Source organism: Carcharodon carcharias, chromosome 5 (assembly GCF_017639515.1).
Source record: "Carcharodon carcharias isolate sCarCar2 chromosome 5, sCarCar2.pri, whole genome shotgun sequence".
In the NCBI taxonomy this organism is placed as follows: Eukaryota; Metazoa; Chordata; class Chondrichthyes; order Lamniformes; family Lamnidae; genus Carcharodon; species Carcharodon carcharias.
Genome location: NC_054471.1, coordinates 159,491,057 through 159,511,057, shown reverse-complemented (window position 1 = coordinate 159,511,057; position 20,001 = coordinate 159,491,057). Strand labels below are relative to the sequence as shown.

At 42.8% G+C, this 20,001-nt stretch overlaps 1 protein-coding gene across 2 annotated transcripts in view; it reads right to left on the bottom strand.

Moving 5' to 3' along the window:
* The window catches only part of spast (spastin), a 62,191-nt gene extending 46,743 nt beyond the window's left edge, over positions 1 to 15,448 (bottom strand). For both annotated transcript variants that reach the window (XM_041188383.1, XM_041188384.1), the window contains exons 1-2: positions 15,087 to 15,448; positions 9,892 to 9,975 (exon numbers count right to left, since the gene is read on the bottom strand). In XM_041188383.1, coding sequence (XP_041044317.1) covers positions 9,892 to 9,975; positions 15,087 to 15,408 — 406 coding nt within the window. In that variant the 5' untranslated portion in view covers positions 15,409 to 15,448. The remainder of the gene's footprint in view (positions 1 to 9,891; positions 9,976 to 15,086) is intronic.
* Between the last annotated feature and the right edge of the window lie 4,553 nt (positions 15,449 to 20,001).

Here is a 20,001-nt window from a genome sequence, read left to right as displayed (position 1 = left end):
GCTGCTTGGACTGAATACCTTGCGGCTCGAAGCCCACAACTTGGAATTGCCCTACGAGGTGATCCTCAGCTGGGGATGACGAGGCTGCAATGGCGCTGCTCGTACAGAGTGGACTAATCAATGCTCCTCTGACCTTTCAGGAGAAGATGGCCCTCAACAATACTGAAAGATTGCAGACCGGCAGAGACTCCACTAGCCTTCTAATCCTTTCCAAATACAAGCAATATGCCCTGGAGCTTAAGAAATGGCACGCGCCCTGTGCAACTGGGCGAGGGGAGGCAGGGGTGCCAGAAGAAGGTGCAGTACACAGAGGTGAAACTTTGAGTTTGTGCAACCATTCTAGTGTAGTCTCTTCATTGATGTGAACCTCAAGCCTGAAGTCCTCATTGATCACTGGAAGACGAGGGCATTGTGATGCTTATCTCCATGTTCTCTAGCATGCAGGGTACCTTGCATGCACAATGACAGTGTGATGACTTTAACTAATGACATTTCCTAGTTCTCCCTATTAGGTTCACCAGCAGGCGTGCTGTGGACCTCGAAGGGCACCCGTGACACCTGAGGGCCACCAAACTTCTGTTGCACCAGCGTCACACTCGCTCTCTAAAGCGGGCACCAGTGCCTCGGTGGGCATTAGGTCAGTGGCTAGTACCTCGGTGCATGTTGGTGAGGGTACTTCACACTCGCTTGAGGTGCAGGCGGAGGCAGAGTGCGCGCAGGACGCCGGCAGTCAGAGGACTGCTAGGGACCAGGACGATGCTCAGTGAAAGACTGATGATGAGCCTCTGGAGTCGTCCATTAGGTGGCAGATGCTGGATATCTAGTGAGATGTGCGGGAGGATTTGGCAGAGATCCATGAGGGTATGCATTTCATGGTCTCCGTGATGGAGGAGTCCATGCGGAGCGTCAGCATTGCGTTGATCGTCATGGCTAAGCACACTGACTCTCCATTGATTTCCTACTGGCCCTGCACCCCTTGTGCCTGCACCTCTCCTCCCACAGGTCCCTCCCCTGGAATCAGCATCGGGACACCTGGCCTCCTCTCCCTTCTGCCTCTCTCTTCCCCTTCAGAGGGGGTGCCTCCAGCAGAGATCACAAACCCCATTACCAGGATAACAAAAGGCTGTCTGACACCTGGAAGGATCCACACAGTCTGAATCCTCCAGGGGCCTTGCAGACACCAGTAAGTCCTGAAATGATACCTGGAAATGCTTAGAATGAAGCCCCAAACAGAGATGAGGCTCCCAAGTACCAATAAGCAATCAGCAGCAAACTATTTCCAAAACTACTCACTACTCACACTGGCAATGCTCTTTATTCTGTCCATGGATGAGGTTTTTGAAAATGTGGTTAGCCGCCTGCCCGTTCTGCCCATGCGACGAGTGCGGACTTCGCACAGGCAAGGAAAAATTGCCGTCAATTGGACTGTTAAAGGCCTTAAGTGGCCTGTTAATTAATGGTGTACGCAGCTCCGGCACCCGCGTACACCCACCAACTGAAATACCATGACGTTGTGATACTCATCCAAGGTCATCGTATGCAATTTTACACACGATCGAGTCAAGCACGCATCTGCACACGGGGCGTAAAATCCTGCCCATTATCTGCTCCATAGGCACATTAACGGAAGTGATGAATATAGAGTTAGAACACAAGTAAGAAATAAGACAAATCAAGCCTGCTCCGCCAAAAGTGCTCAAAAAAGCTTCAATCTTTGACTTGAGTATACTTATTGAGTGAGCTTCCAGAGCTCTGGGGTGAGAATTCAAGAATTCACAAACCTTTGAGTGAAAAATTTTCCCATCTCAGTACTAAGCTACTTGTTCTAAAACTCAGATCCCTAGTTCTAAGCTCCCACTCCAAGAGTCAGTCAAAGCCTTTAGAAATGTTATACGTTTCAAAGAGATCACCACTCACTGTTCTAAACTCCAGAGAATTTAGGCTCAATGTTCGATTTCTCCAAAACAGTACAATTGCTTAGTAAACAACCCAACTCCATAACATGGTATGATGCAATGCTTTTGGTCACATGTCATAAAGTTGAATTTCTTGGGTAGAATGGCAGGAAAAACTGAAGATAAACCCCAATGGAGAATGCTCGGGGAAAAGGTAGCAATACTTTCAAATAAAAACAGCTGGGACTCTATTCCAAACTGTAGGCATACCCTTGGGGTTCAAATAACTAAACAGAAAGTCATGCAAATCACAAAATAATAGATTGACCTCGCATTAGTTATTCTTTGATGAAATATGTTCCATGTTATGATGTCTAATGCATGTTAGGCGATCACTTTACCCAACCTCTATCTACAACTTGACCATGAGCCCTCATTTACCATTCCACGTTCCTCCCATGAATCTTTGGCCTCTAACTAATTTCACCACAAATTTCAGGAACATCTTTATTCTGGGCACCATAGTTTCCTGGTCTGAGCAATTACCATCTTCAAACCTAGCTGCTCCCCATAATAATCGCAGCCATTTCACCTATCCACCTTTCACTTTGTACCCCTTCACTTTGGAGCTGCCATTCCAATATCTTTATAGAATCTGAACTGAGCCTTGCACAACACTGCTTTTCTTTTAACCCCTTATCAGTACTTTTAATTTTAAAAAGTTATTGATTGGGCATTATACCATTAACTCTTTCTCTCACGTGAATTAGTATACCTAACTCTTTATTTTTACTTAGTGTATGTAGAATGTTCACACACTTTCTTTTTATCGTTAACAGTATCATTCCAGAAGCTTCCTAATTCTGAATAGCTCAAACAGAGGGTACACTAACTCATGAAGAACTAAACTACCCAAACTGACAGAGCTTGCATACAGCAAGTATAACAGGTTCGCCACACAATCCCCTAATGAACCACAAAATTGAGAAAGCATCTTTAAAGTAGCTGGCTCTTGCAACAGTCCATAAAAAAGCAAAAAAGAAACACAGGTTTGAAGAGATTTAGTCAGTGGCGGGGTGACTAAAGGCAGAGAGGAAGAGTTCAGATTGAGGAGACTTGTGAAAATAGGGAGAGGTCTAGTGAGGCAAAAAATTCCAGGCTGTAGAGGCCATGATAGCTAAATGCTCTGTCACCAATGGTTGGACAGAGAGATTGCTTATCTGCTCTGCTGTGCTTAACCCAGAGATGGTGAGGCTGAGGTACAGGATCCAAGAAGGTTGCAGAGATGGGCAAGAGTTTTCTTTGCTTAGTAGCAGCAGGTAATCATTTTTGTCCACTGTTGTCTGCCTAGACCAAGATATCTGATGCCAGAGGATTCAATTGCCTTAAATCCAGCAGCTGGTGGGCTTCCACCCAGACAACAGCTTAAACTGGGCAGAATCAATTCAATTATCACAAAAGGTTGTGGAAATTTAAATGTTAAAGGTAGGACCTACAAACACTTCATCCTCAAGCATCCCATAACTTCACCTTAGCAAAGACTAGTGTAGTGTCTGGTGCAATTAACAGATTGCATTCTAAGCAGTAATTCCAGGCATTAATGTTTATATTGGGAAGTCTCCAATAGGCCTATCTTGTCCAAGGTGTTTTCATATCAAAAGGCATTTTACATGGACAGTAATGAGCCCAATACGCACCCTCTCTACCAGGAGGACTGGCTTTTAGTTTGGCTCCAGTTTTCAACCTGTCTGGCTTTGGGTGTCCCCACCAGAAGTCACACACCTGTCAGCCCAGCTCTCAAGCCTTAGGAGCATAAGCCTTCCAATCACACTGGTGCAGAGAAAGGGAGGGCCATAAATTTAAGCAGGGTCTGCAACAATAACTTGTATTTATATAGGCTCTCCAACGCAGTAAAATGATCAAGTCACTTCACAGGAACACTATCAAATAAAGGTTTACACCAAGTCACATAAGGAGATACCAAGATGGATGATCAAAAGATTAATCAAAGAGATAGGAGCACCTTAAAAAGGAGAAAGGGGTAGAAAGGCAGATGGAGGAAACTCTAGAGCCTACAGGCTTGTCAACTTAAGGCACTGCTGCCAACGGCACAAAGGCTAAAATTGGGGATGCTCAAGGGCAACTGGAGAAGGACAGGTATCTTGAAGGATCTTTGGTTGAAGGAGCCTACAATGAAAGGGAGAAGCAGTGCCACAGAGAGATTTAAAAACAAGGATGAGAATTTTAAAACAGAGGCTTTGCTTAACCAATATCGGTCAACAAGTTCAGGGGTGGAAGTTAGGGCACAGACATGACAAGTTTACAGAGCTCAGCCAGAAACATGTTGGAATATATCAGCTAACACCGGAGCCAGGAGGGGAAGTTGGGTGGTCAGCTGTTCATTGGGAATGTGGTTGAGGGAGTAGGAGGTGGATTTCATAAGGAGTTGGGATAAGATGAGCTCAGAGAAGGCATGAGGGGAAAGAGCAAAGAAACTATAGAAAGATGCAAATTCAGGGCTGAGGCAGGAGGGGAACTTAGAGGAAGTTTGGTCCCATGGGCTAGAAGAAAGAAGGGAAGCAGGAGAGGCAGCTGATTGTAAGAATGAAACCATCCGAAGGTCGAGTTCCTCGTACTTGTTGTCAGAGGCAAGAGTGGAGCACATGGGGAGAGCAGCTTGTATTAGAGAAAAGAAACAGGGATCACCAAACATGTCTTCCCCTGCCCTCCCTTTCAGCATCCTGTAGGAACCCATCACTCCACGACATCCTAGTCCACTCCTCAGTCATCCCTAGCACCCCTTCCCTTCCCCACGTCACCTTTCTGTGCAAGCATGGGAGATGCAAAACTTTCACTTCCTCCCTTTTCACCATCCAAGGCCCCAAACACTCCTTCTAAGTGAAACAATGATTTATTTGTGCTTTCAATTTAGTATACTGTATTCACTGCTCACAAAGTGGTCTCCTGGACACTGGGGGTGACCACTTTGTGGAACACCTCCGTTCAGTCCTCAAGCATGACCCTGAACTTCTGGTTGCTTGCCATTTTAATACTCCACCTTGCTTCCCTTTCTGTCCATCGCCTGCTACAGTGCTCCAGTGAAGGTCAACATAAACTCGAGAAATAGCAGCTTATCTTCCAACTCAAGACTCTCTAGCCTTCTGGACTAAACATCGAATTCAACAACTTTAGATCATAACCTCTGCCTCCACATTCAATGTGTATTTTTCTCCTTGTTTTGCTGGGTTGGTCTTGTTTTGTTTCTTTCTTTATCCCTCCATGTTACATTCAGGTGGTTTTTATGTAGCTATTCACACCTCATTTGGACACCACCTTTGTTTCTTTACCACATCCATTACAATTCTCTTCAGCTGTTGTGTCATTAAATCTTCTTAAGTCTCCCCTGCCCTCCTTCCATTGGCTTTATATCTTTCTTCAGTTCTGATGAAAAGTCATCAACCTGAAATGTTAACTCTGGTCTTCTCCACAGATGCTGCCTAACCTGCTGAGTTTTTCCAACATATTTTGGTTTTATTTCAGTTATACTTCCAGTCCAGGGTGATCCTGGAATAATGAGTGGTTTTGAGAGGACCCAATAAGGCTTTATGTGGTCCAGGCAGATCTAGTGGCGAACATCCAAGTCAGATGCCCATTTAAGTCTGTGCCTGGGCACAGGGAGCGGAGGTGAGGGTCATACCAGGGAAATGAGCAGGGTGAAAGGGAATGGTTTTAATTTAACACTGAGCCACACAAGACAATAGGAAGAAGTAGGTGTTAAGAAATATCCTAAAAGGCGGCAACAAGGGGAGAGGGAGGGGAGAGAGGTGCAGACACAGAGAGAGACAGCTGGCGGGGGGGGATTCCAGAGCTTAGGACTCAGACAGCTGAAGGGATGACCACCAATATTGGAGTAATGAAAATTGGGGTATGCACGAGACCTGCATTATAGGAATGCAGAGGGTTGTATGGCCTTGGCTGGTCAGTGATGGGTTTGGGGGTGGCGACGAAGCCATGGAGGCATTTGACACAAGAATGAGAATTTTAAAATTAAAATATTGCTGGACCAATACTCAATGTAGGTCAGCAAGCACAAGGATGCTGGGTGAACCAGGCTGTGCAAGTTAGGATACAGGTAGGACAGCTTTGGATGAGCTCAAGTTTACAGAAGATCAGCCAGGAGAACATTGGAGCAGTCTAGCAGTCCAGAGATAACAAAGACATGGATGAGGTTTTAACAGCCAATGAGCTGAGGTAGGGCAAAGACAGGCATATGAGAGAGATAAAAGTAGACAGTCTTAGTGATGAAGAGGAAAAGAGGTCAGAAGCTCAGTTCAATGTCAAATGGGATGACAATATTGTGAACAATCTGATTCAACCTGAGGCATTGGCCTGAGGAAGGAGTGAAATGAGTGGCAAGAAACCCGAGTTTTTGGTGAGGTTGAAGACAATGTCTTTTGTCTTCCCAATATTTAGTTGGAGGAAATATCTGCTCACTCCCAACTGCCCAAAGCCTGTTCACCATCTACAAGGCACAGGTTAAGCATGATGGAATATTCCCCACTTGTCTGAATGAGTGCAGCTCCAACAACATTCAAGCTTGACGCCACCCAGGACAAAGCAGCCTGCTTGACCGGCACCCCATCCACAAACATTCACTCCCTCCACACTGATGCACAGAGGCAGCATTGTATATCATCAGGCAGAAACACATCGAAGTTCCTTAGATAGCAACTTCCAAACCTGCAACCACTATCATCCAGAAGGACAAGGGCAGCAGATACATGGGAACGCCACTGCCTGCAAGTTCCCCTCCATGTCACTCACCATCCTGAATTGGAAATATATCGCTGTTCCTTCACTGTCGCTAGGTCAAAATCCTGGATAGCTCTCCCTACTAGCACTGTGAGTGTACCTACACCACATGGACTGCAGCAGTTCAAGGGGCAGCTCACCACCACTTTCTCAAGGGCAATTAGGGATGGGCAATAAATGCTGGCCTAGCCAGCAACACCCACATCCCATGAATGAATTTAAGAAAACCTCAGGATTGAATGTCAGGCAAGCAGCATAGCAAATCAGAGACAGTGGAGGGATTGAGAAAGTAAATCTGGGTGTCATCAGCATACATATGGTGTCTGATTTTGTATTTTTGGATGATGTTGCTGAGGGGGAACATGTTGATCAGAAATGGGAGAGGATTGAAGAAGAACCTCAAAGTGGATCATACCAGTGGTAATGGTGCTGGAGTGGAAGAGAACAACAGTGATTACGCTTCAGAAGTGCTTCAAAGGTTTCAGAGTGCTTTAGGGTATCCTAACATTGTGATAGGCGCTGTACAAATGCAAGTTCTTTCCTTCTTTATCTTTGACAGTTCCTTAGGGGCAAATATTTCATTACTTACTCAATGAAAACAGCAAATCCTCGAAACAAACTCTAAAAACCATGAACACTAGACACTATATACTTTGTATTCTTGCCTTTAAAGTCCATGCTGGCAAAAATATAGTTTGTGAGAAGTATATTTTAGCAAAACTTACAGTTTGCAGTATTCCGCCGTGACTGCAGCCCTTTGTGATTAGTAAATATCATGGAGCTATCAAGGGCCATTTTTTCCTCAAAAGTAAGTGGAAATATGGAATTCTTTCCCCCAAAACTTTAATGACAGGTCAATTAAAGCTTTCAACCCTGAGCAGGATAGATTTTTATTAAATAAGGTCATCAAAAAATATGGATCTAAAGCAGAGCTAGAATACAGATCAGCAATGGTCTGATTGAATGGAATATAATAGGCTCGAGGGGTTGGATGACCTACTTCAGTTACTGTGTTCCCATATCCACAGCAGTGAATAACTACAGCAGAGAGTAGTTCTGCAAGGAATGACTGCTCTGGAATGCATCTTTGCCATAACCAGATAATCAGAAAGAGAGAATAGGTCAGATGGCTCAATCACTTCTCAAGTTAATTTACAATCATAGGAACGGGGGTGGTCCCTCAACCACCCTCGACCATGTTCCACCATTCCATTTTTTGATTATTTACCTGCATCTTCCTCTACCTCTCCCTGATTTGGTTCTGCAACCCTTAGTTATCCTTACCCAATAAAAATCTAACCAGTTTAGTTTGAAATTTTCAATTGATCCCCTGCTTTTTTGAGGAGAATATTTTGGGGAGAATTCCAGCTTTCCACAACCTTGTTCTAATTTTAACATTAAGCCCCCTTTTCTGTACTACCCCCAACAAAGGGAATAGGGTAGGTAGAAACTATCAACTCCTTATATTGTCTTAAACACCTCAGTTAGATCACCTCTTAATCTTCTATACTCAAAGGAATACAAGCTGCTGACCTTCTCTTTCACTGTCAACCCTTCCCCTTGCCACTTCTCCAGCGGCAAGCTAGAGGGTTAGGATTGGGAGAGATGGCAAGCCAGGGGCAAGCAGAAAGAGTCAGTGTATTTCTTTTATATTTTTAAATTTATTTTATTTCTAAAAGTTAAATCTCATTTATGAGTATAGGAATTTAGCAATGTAAGGTATTTTAACTTACAGGATATAAAGCTTTAACGGTTTTTCCCAACAGGAAAAGTCCTTCAGAATCTAGCTACAACTTTTACGTTGGTTAAAATGGGAAAATCTGATTCACTTAACGTTGTTTCATTTAAAGCTGTACTTTCCATGAACTCAACTACAGCATTAAATGAGGATTTACTCTATTGTGCAGTGAGAAGAGTTAATGAATAACTTTGTAGTAAGGGAGACTCCAGGTGAGAATGATCATTATATCATGGATTTTATGCTGATTTTGAAAAGGATTTAGTTAAGGCCAAAACTAGGGTCTTAAATCCAAACAAAGCCAACAACATGAGCATGAGGGCTGAGTTGGGAAAGACAGATTGGGAAACAAGATTAAAACAAGTGCTGGTAGATAAACAATGGCTAGCACTTAAACAATTTGTAATTTTCAATGAATATTCATTCCATGATTATACATTCTCTTAAGGAATAAAAATCCCATGGGAATGGTCCAACCATGGCTAATAAGTTAAAATAAGCATTAAATCAAAGGAAGAGGCTTATAATGTTGTCAAAAAAATAGTAATCCTGAGGATTAGGAGGATTTTAGAATTCAGCAAAGGATGGCCAAGAAATTGATAAAGAAAATGAAAATAGGGTATGTGAGTCCACCAGTTAGAGACATAAAAATAGTATGTAAAAGCTTCAAAAGTAAAAAGAAAGAGATTAGCAAGAGTAAACTTGAGTCTCTTACAGGTAGTGGCAGCTGAAACTATAATGGGACATAAGGAAAACGGCAGCAACATTAAATAAACAGCTTACTTTTGTCTTCATGGTGGAAGACATATAAAACATTCCAGAATTAATGGGGGGCCAAGGGTCTAGGCAAATTGAGGAACTTAAGAATTTAGTATTTAGCAAAGAAATAATGCTGGAGAAACTAATGGGTCTAAAAGTCCCCTGGGCCTGATGACCTACGTCCTAAGGGTTTTAAAGAGGTTGCTACAGAAATAATGGATCAGTTTTATCTTCCAGAATTGCCTAGAATTAGAATTGTTTCTGCAGATTGGAAGGTAGCAAACGAAGCCCCACTGTTCAAGAAATGAGGGAGGGAACACACATACAGGAAACTATAGACCAGCCTTCCTAACATCACTGGTAGACAAAATACTAAAAACAAATTATTAGGGGTGCTTTAATAGGGCACATGGAAAATTATATGATTGGGTAAAATCATTACATTTTTATGAAAGGAAAATTCTGTTTGATAAATCTTCAAGTCAGACCTCTTGTGACAAACTCTTCCCCACAGCCTGTCATTCACAAACTATCTATTCCCCCTCCAATTTTTACTTCCCTGCTCCTGTGAATCCTTCCTGACCTCCTCCCTAGCTACCCGGGTGGAGGATGCAAAACATTTCCATTTTCTCTGCAGCCTCATTCTTCACAGCAACAAATTAGCATTTGTTAATGCACATGCCTTACCTGATCCAGAGATCTGGATTGCAATACCATGCTCCAGTTCTGCAATCCCCTTCTTGTACCACTCCACAGCTTTTTCCTTCTGTCCTGTTCAAACAGAAGAACAGAATTACAATCATCGCCCACAAACTGAGACAGTACAGTGCCCAACGTGACCCAAAATAGTGTTAAATTTACCTTAGCCCTTTAAGGATTGAAGGCAATCTGCTGCTTTTTGCATCTTCCAACCAGTACTATCATCAGCATTTCAGTGAAGTGTAACAGTGGGCATGCAACATTTCTGTGCCTTGTTCTATTTGAACAGTGAAAAGTAAACCATTTGTGCAGTTACTTGCATTGCCTAGTCAAACTAAGGTTCCGCCTGCAGCATGCACTCAGGGCTACACAAACTAAGGCCAAGTACTGTTGGTGCAAAAGTGATGGAAAAGGAGAAATTGAGGCATCGCTCACAAAAAAACACATGAGTAGATGCACACATTACCCAACTGGTGCCAAGAAGCTGCTAAAAGCAACAGAGACCTGATGCAATCATCATCAATTGTGTCAATCTTTATGTACTTTTAATGAAAGAGTGCACACAAGTAGACATGCTATCCAAACTACAATTCCCACAATCCTCTCAAATCAGCCTATGAAGTCCAGGCACCTGCATCTTATTCAAATTTCATAGGCCTTGAGATTTGAAAAGTACTATTGCCTCAATGATGGATACATTAAAACACATAAGGTCCCTTAATATCTGCTGGTTCAGATGTACATAAAACAATGGGAACACAATGTTGCAGGCGGCCCATATCACTCCATGGTATGTCCAAGAAAAATACATGCCCAACAATTGACTGCCGAGCAAGTGTAAAATATCAAGATGCAAACAAACTGGAGGGAAGGGGAAAGAAGAAGGCACTTCAAGCTACTTTAAAATTCTACATGTTCATGTGAACTTAAAAAAAAATTTCAATCTATATTCCTCCCCCAGCCATACAATTTTGCAGTGTTGCAACATGGGCAGCGTTTAAAACAAAATCTATTTAGATGCAACTAATGTCAATATAAATGATGTGGTTTAAGGAGGCTGAGCCTCTAAATGCTCCAGCTTGTACTCTGATTACAGCTCTGAACACGGAAGTCCCAAGGGAGTCAGCTTCAATGAATTAGACAACATGCTGGTCAATCTCCGAAGGAGTTGCAGCCAAAGTCAAGACAAAGTGCAATCTTCAGGTTAAGTTTTTTAAATTCGCTCATGGAACGGGCACATCACTGGCAAGGCCACCATTTATTTCCTATCCCTAATTGCCCTCCAGAAGTTGGTGGTGAACTGCCTTCTTGAATCACTGCAATCCATGTGACAAAAATACTCATGCAGTGCTATTAAGTGGAAGTTCCAGGATTTGGGAGGATCCAGGACAGTGAAGGAATGATATATTTCTAAATTAGGATGATGTACGACTTGGAAGGTGAGTGGGTTTGGAAGGGGCTATCGATGGAGCATTGGCGAGTTGTTGCAGTGCATCTTGTAGACAATGCCCAGTAGCTACTGTGCAGCTGGTGGTGGAGGAAGTGAATGTTTAATGTGGTGGATGGGGTACCAATCATGCAGGTTGCTTTATCCTGGGTGGCGTCCAGCTTCAACCGTTGTTGGAGTTGCAAGTGAAAAGTATTCCAACACACTTCTGCCCATGTCTTGTAGGTTCTTGGGAGTCTGGAACAGAACGGTGTTGGCAGAATCCAAACTGAAGTAGGATTAGACGACAGGGGATAGCTCAAACAGTTTATTCAGATTTAATGTGGTCCTTCCATTTACACAGTTCCAACTGGGAAACTCATCTTTTGGCCCAGGCGTTCCATCTCAGCATTACCCTTCAAAAGCAAATAGCTCCAAGCACATTTCTACACCCTAATCCCCATATGCCTCCAAATTCTTGTTCCGTAATTTACCTATCCAACCTAACATTGAATGTTGACATAGATTCTGTCTCTGTCTCAACCACACACCCTCAAAGTCAATTCCAGAGCCTCAGAAATCTGAGTGAAGAGGTTGTTTCTTACCTCTTCTAAATCTCTGATCCCCTCAACTACAGGAAATAATGATTCTATCTACCCTGTCCATCCTCAATTTCAAACACTTCCATCTGCAATGTTCCAACAAAATATTAAATCAATTGTTAAAATATTTCTTTGTATTTATATTCTCAAAGCAGACAACATCCTATTGAATCTGTACTGTTACCTCAATAGCCTTCCTTATTTCCATCTAAAATGTTTTCCTACTTCTATTATAAATTCCTATGTCAACACTGATAATAGAAAATACTTCTGTAAACGTCTTGTTCTTTAATTGCATCTTCCGACCTGTTGTGGCACCAACGGAGGATATGTTATAACATTCAAAGTTTACTCAAGCTGTTTCCATAATAAACGTAGGATAAGAACATATAACAGAAAATCTCGACAGGAAGCGCATGTGGATAATTTAATACATAACTAGATTGTAGTGTGGTCTAAGATCTGGTGTAATTACCCTGATTCTATACCTGTGGGACAGTAGAGATCAATGACTATCAGCTCCTCTATCATCATCATCACCTTGTCCTGTTCTTCAACTTACCAATTACAGCAATGAGGTATTTAGTTACCACAAAACATGGGTAATGGAAAGGACTTCCATCACTATAGCCTCTTGCACAACCTCAGCTTAAATCGGTCTAAGGCCAATCAAGTACTTTTGAAGCATAGTCACTATTGTAATGTAGGGAAATGCAGTAGACAAGTTGCGCGCAGCAGGATCCTGCAAACAGCAATGAGATAAATGAGCAGGTCATCTGTTTCTGGCATTAGCTGAGGGATTAAGTACTGTCCAATAATTACAATACAATGCTTGTCCAGTTGCATAGTATAGTGAGCTGCCACACACAAAAAAAATTAAACTAAACCTTGTCAGCTTTTATCAGGTCTTGCCCTGCTTACTAGGTGGAGCCATTTAGGAAACATACCATTGCACTGGGAGACAACGTAGAAGGCACAAAGCTGAGGCACAGAAAGTCAGCATCCTGCGCTATCTACTTTCACGGTTAAAACATGCGTCGACACGTTAGCAGCAATAGTTTTTCAAAAACTCAGGACATTCTAAAACACTTTACAACCAAGAAAGTCTTTAAGTACTTCAACATTTAGTCACTGTTGTAATGTGATGTTATGCAAGTTGCACCAGATATCTAAATAGTTTGCTTTAAAACAATATAGAATTACAGCTCTAGTGTACATGATCGCACAGTCCAGCAAATTAAACTCCAGTTTTCAGCACCTCACCTCATTTTCCTCTGTAAACTTTGAGAGAATAGGCATTTGTGTGCCAAATGTTTGGACACTTTTGATCTGCTGTGGCCTGCAATGAGGCATTGAGAACTGGAGGAAAGGGGCCACTGAGATGACTTGAATTTAATTCAGTGCATTGTGAGATTTGGTACACTAGAGCTGCAGACCATATTGTTTTATCACAACATACTATTTAATTATCTGGTGCAACTTGCATAACATCGCATCAAGTAGATTCCTGCCCTACAAGTGATAAATGCACCACACCACAACACAGTAACAGTGATGCATGCACTACACAACACAGTAGCACAGTAACAAATTACAATGGCATACAACACTAACCAACACATGCACATTACAGCTCAATGCAGCAACATTGTAATGTAGAAGTATACACTACTATGTACCACAGCAGCATAGTAATGAGCGTGGTACATTTAAATGCAATGCAGCGACATAGAAATGCATGCATATATTGCAATACAAGTCTGACATAGCAATGCATGTACATTATGAAGTAACACCAATATGGTAATGCATGCAGCACACTATGATGCAGTGTGACACAGTAATGCATATACTGCATTACAATGCAAGCCACAGATAGATGTACTGCATTATTGTGCCATGCAGTGAGAACGTAACACATACATTACAGTGCCAGTGACATAGTAAAGCATACACTACATTAAAATGCCTTGCCATTACACAGTACTACATACACATTATTGCAACCCAACAATATAGTAAATCCTGGATTTGCAATTTAAATGACTATCAGGATTCACTGTCATTACTCTGAAAATGACAGCAACTTCTGGCATCCACACATGCACAGTGAAACACAGATGCTGCTGTCAGGGATATCCTGCTTCTGCACAGCCTTCTCAGGCACAATTAACACAGAAATCATTGATTTCACAAGAACTTCACTTTTTTATGCATTATTCTTGCTATAAAACCACTGAAAATGTTAAATCATAGAATCTTGTTGCAGCAAGTGTAACTGTGTCATACTTATTGTTGAACAACCTCCCTGTCCCTGACAAACTATTTTAGAAGTCTGAAGTGTCATTTGCTCCATTCCGTAGATTTTAAAATAAGCTTTAAAAATTATAATATTTCAACTTCTACCTTAATCCTGTGCATATGTCCACCTCTTTATTTTACTCACTGTAAAATTATTAAAAAGTGAATCAATGCTTTTTGCTTTGAAAATTCTTCAATCTGGTTGCCGACTCAGCCTGCTATTACTGGGTGTCAGAGATCCACTACAGCTGGCCCCAGAATGAAACCAATGTTGTAATAGGGGATATCAGCATCACAGAATTCACCAGATCTTTGTGGGCCACTTTCTTTGAGGTCAGTGGCAAACACCACCACTTCACCGCTGATCGCAAAAGCTGGGCCAGTGCAATGCCACATGACAATGTAACACAGTAATGTGCACACATTACAGTGCAATGCCACTATGCAATGATATATTAATACATGCACTACAGTGCAACATTGTGACACGGTAAGTAATATGGTAACACACGCACTACAATGTAACATTTTAATGCATGTTCTGCATTATGAAATGTAGTAACACAACTACATTGCAATGTGATGCATAAGTATAATGCTTGTACTACATTATAAGGCATCGTGAATCATACAAATTCAACATTCTAATAGAATACATTAGAAAACAATATAGCTACATTACCATGCTAGGCTGTTACAATGCACTTACACTGCGAATAAAACAACATTGTCCTGTCAGTTCCTTACCTGGATTAGAGGGGCAGGGCACTGACCCAACAGCCCTTGCAATCGTCCAACAAAAGCCTCCCTCCCTTCAGACCCGACCCGTTTTAGTGAGGCGGAGCCTCGCTCACCTTTGTCGTCCTCGTCGATCTTGAGGGCGGTAGAGATATAATCGAAGGCCAATTTGTGCGACTGGCGGATCTGCTCGGGCTCGGCCGTGGCCACGGACGGGGTTGTCTTGCGCGATGCCATCTCGGCCAGGCGCTGGCAGACGTAGGCGAAGAAGAGCCAGAGGTGGAAGGCCAGGAAGCGCAGGAAGCTGAAGACAGCGACCAGAGGGTAGGCGAAGTAGTAAAGATTCCGCTTGTGGAGCGAGAGTCTGTCGCTGCTGCCGTCGGGCGGAGCTCGGGCCGGTGCCTTCTTCTTTCTGCCTCGTCCACCCGGAGAATTCATCCACCCGCCCTCTCTCCGCCATCACACACACCGCGCATGCGCCGATACCCCACTCCCGCATTGTCCAGCCACCCACCAATCAGATAGGCGAGGTGCAAAGGCTTCATCCAATCAGAATGTGCATACTCCAACTAGCTTCCGCGTCGTCCTATAGAAGCTCTGTACTCCACTGTTCCAGGTGTGGGAATTAACCAATCGGATTCCGGAAACGCTGCGCGGAAAGCTCCTAGTCCAATCAAAGCACTTTCTGTCTCCTCTTATGAAATAAAAACAAACCATTGGCCAGAACTGGAAATACTGAGGTAGCATCTGTGGAGAAACAGACGGGCAAAGACCCTGCCTCAGGAGTGAGAGATTACAGACCAGCAAATTGTTAAAAATGAGTACAGAAAAAAGATCAAACATGCAGGAAAAGAAACAGAAGGAGCTGGAGTGCTTGAGTGAAGAGCAGTGATGATTAAATAGCAGATGTATTATTAGCATGAAGCAGAATGAAGAGAAATAAATATGAAGCAGAATGTGTGAATACCTAAAAAGGAATAGGTAAAAGAAAATAAAGACTTGCATTTATATAGCAGTTTTTTTTCCAATTACACCAATAACCACGTTCTTTGAACATTTTAGTTCATTTAAGGTGCTATGTACACACAAGCTGTTATTCTGCAGAAAGTTTTCTACTTGCATTCAGCATCACCAGGTCTAGATGAGAATGTGGAATTCGAATAACAAGCAGATCAGCCATGATCTTATTGAATGGCAGAGCAGGCTCAAGGGGCCAAATGGTCCACTCCTGTTCCTATTTCTTATGTTCTTATGTCACTGCTCATTCCCAAAATCAGACCTTGCGCTGTCTATGAACCAGAGTGTAGCCTTTCCTGCCTATTACTCAAGTAAATGAGGCTCTGGAATCAGTCAGCCATTCCAGACCGATTGCACGTCTGACATTTCCAGCTTTGATGTGAAACTGTAAACCCCTTCCCTGATGCTAGCTTACTGCAAAGTATGATATCCGACCATTAAATTCCTTTCTGTTCAATAAACAGATTCAATATACGGGTTCTATCAGTCCTGGACTCAGGCTAAAAACCAACTTAATAAAGGTCTGGTAGATCAATATTTAATGCAAATAGAATATGTACAGGAACCACATACAGTTTTGTCATTGATATATTAAAACAGCAAGGATATTTCTCCTTGAGTTATTTGCAAACATCAACTTGTTCATTTCATACATGAAAAAAATCCTGCATGGAGTCATTAAGTTAGCATGGTATCTCTGCTGGCTTCAAACTGATTAGAGTATCATTTTACGCAGGGCAACGATCACTAGACTTCTAGCCACAGAGCTGTCAATCAAGGCCTACAGTCAATCATTTCCAGGTAATTCTGTTTTTGTCATTGATCAGACTGTTGTTCCTGGGGCTGAGACTCAACTATCAATTAAAACCAGAGATAAAAACAAAAAACTGCGGATGCTGGAAATCCAAAACAAAAACAGAATTAAAACAGAATTACCTGGACAAACTCAGCAGGTCTGGCAGCATCGACTGAGAAGAAAAGAGTTGACGTTTCGAGTCCTCATGACCCATCAACAGAACTGATCTTTCTTTACAAGGAGAGGGAAATATAAGCTGGTTTAAGGTGGGGTCGGGGGGAGAAGTGGAGGTGAGGGGTGTTAGGATAGGAGCAGATCATCAAAAGATGTCACAGACAAAAGAACACAGAGGTGTTGAAGTTGGTGATATTATCTAAACAAATATGCTAATTAAGAATGGATGGTAGGGCACTCCAGGTATAGCTCTAGTGGGGGTGGGAGAGCATAAAAGATTTAAAAATGATGGGAATAGGTGGGAAAAGAAAAATCAACACAAATTATTGGAAAAAAAACAAAAGGAAGGGGGAAGAAACAGAAAAGGGGTGGGGATGGAAGAGGGAGCTCAAGACCTAAAGTTGTTGAATTCAATATTCAGTCTGGACGGCTGTAAAGTGCCTAGTCAGAAGATGAGGTGCTGTTCCTCCAGTTTGCGTTGGGCTTCACTGGAACAATGCAGCAGGCCAAGGACAGACATGTGGGCAAGAGAGCAGGGTGGAGTGTTAAAATGGCAAGCGACAGGGAGGTTTGGGTCATTCTTGCGGACAGACCGCAGGTGTTCTGCAAAGCGGTTGCCCAGTTTACGTTTGGTCTCTCCAATGTAGAGGAGACCGCATTGGGAGCAACGAATACAGTAGACTAAGTTGGGGGAAATGCAAGTGAAATGCTGCTTCACTTGAAAGGTCATTGACAGGGCCCTCACCCGTGTCTGGCCCATCTCCCGCGCATCCGCTCTCACGCCTTCTCCTCCCTCCCAGAAACATGATAGGGTCCCCCTTGTCCTCACTTATCACCCCACCAGCCTCCACATTCAAAGGATCATCCTCCGCCATTTCCGCCAACTCCAGCATGATGCCACCACCAAACACATCTTCCCTTCACCGACCCCTGTTGGCATTCCGTAGGGATCGTTCCCTCCGTGACACCCTGGTCCACTCCTCCATCACCCCCTACTCCTCAACCCCCACCTATGGCACCTCCCCATGCCCACACAAAAGATGTAACACCTGCCCCTTCACTTCCTCTCTCCTCACCGTCCAAGGGCCCAAACACTCCTTTCAAGTGAAGCAGCATTTCACTTGCATTTCCCCCAACTTAGTCTACTGCATTCGTTGCTCCCAATGCGGTCTCCTCTACATTGGAGAGACCAAACGTAAACTGGGCAACCGCTTTGCAGAACACCTGCGGTCTGTCCGCAAGAATGACCCAAACCTCCCTGTTACTTGCTATTTTAACACTCCACCCTGCTCTCTTGCCCACATGTCTGTCCTTGGCCTGCTGCATTGTTCCAGTGAAGCCCAACACAAACTGGAGGAACAGCACCTCATCTTCTGACTAGGCACTTTACAGCCTTCCGGACTGAATATTGAATTCAACAACTTTAGGTCTTGAGCTCCCTCTTCCATCCCCACCCCTTTTCTGTTTCTTCCCCCTTCCTTTTGTTTTTTTCCCAATAATTTGTGTGGATTTTTCTTTTCCCACCTATTCCCATCATTTTTAAATCTTTTATGCTCTCCCACCCCCACTAGAGCTATACCTGGAGTGCCCTACCATCCATTCTTAATTAGCATATTCATTTGGATAATATCACCAACTTCAACACCTCTGTGTTCTTTTGTCTGTGACATCTTTTGATGATCTGCTCCTATCCTAACAACCCCCCCCTCCACTTCTCCCCCCCACCCCACCTTAAACCAGCTTATATTTCCCTCTCCTTGTAAAGAAAGATCAGTTCTGTTGAAGGGTCATGAGGACTCGAAACGTCAACTCTTTTCTTCTCAGTCGATGCTGCCAGACCTGCTGAGTTTGTCCAGGTAATTCTGTTTTTGTTATCAATTAAAACCACAGTCCCAAGTTTGCTTGGTTCTTTGTTCTGTGCTAGTGCAACAACTCTGCCTCAGTAAGGTCAAAATTAATAGCTTGCGTCATTTAAACAATTAATATATTAAACTTTTCTTTCACAGGAATCGAACCTCAAATCAAATCTCAATTCATCTCATATTAATTGATTTTGACTGCTAGAACAAAATGTATATTCCCACTGCCTGCAGAAACAGCCATTGTACAGTGGCCAGCAATAGAGAAATTAAATCAATAAATAATCACAGTTAAAATTGCTTAATTTTTGTCACAACAAAACTCGGCCATTCTCTAATTACAATAAACTTTTCAGATTTACTATTCTTCAGTTACGCCTACATGTTAATTAAAGTTTTATTGTCCAATTGTATCATTCTCTCCTTTCATGTAACAATCTCAATTGTCCAAAGGCTCTCTAACTGTCTCTACTGTATTTCTATGATATCACAATAGGGCTAGTAGAAGGGGCAGGCCTGAAGAATGACCTCAGCTAGTACAGGAACTGAATCTGTTATTAAGAACCATGCTCTAGCCAACTGAGCTAACCTACCTTGTCATACCATTAACTAAGCAAAGTAATTAATTTACACGTAGCCAGAATTACGATTCTCTAATTACACCAACATATCATCAAATGATTAAACCCAGCAGAAGGACTCTAGGGCAGAATTTTCCGCTTGACGTGTGAGGGGCAGGCCCCGTACGTCAGCGTGTAAAATGACACGCGGTGACGTCGGGTGAGCTATATATCCAGTCTTAGCCAAGGGAAGAGATGGTGGAGTGGTATTGTCGCTGGACTAGTAATCCAGAGACCCAGGGTAACGCTCTGGGGACCCAGGTTCAAATTCAATAAAAATCTGGAATTAATGATGACCATGAAACTATTGTCAATTGTTGAACCTATCTGGTTCTTTAGAGAGGGAAATCTGTCATCCTTACCCTTACCTGGTCTGGCCTACATGTGACTCTAACAATATGTATGTATATAGCAATGTATATAACAAGTGCAGTACCAGCTGGAATATGTTGAAAAGGTGTTGGAGGACAATGGTGTGGCCAACCTTGTTAAAGGCTGTAGAGAGGTCAAGAGGGACGAGGAATAGTTTATTTTTGTTATAGTCAAGGAGGATGTCATTTCTGAC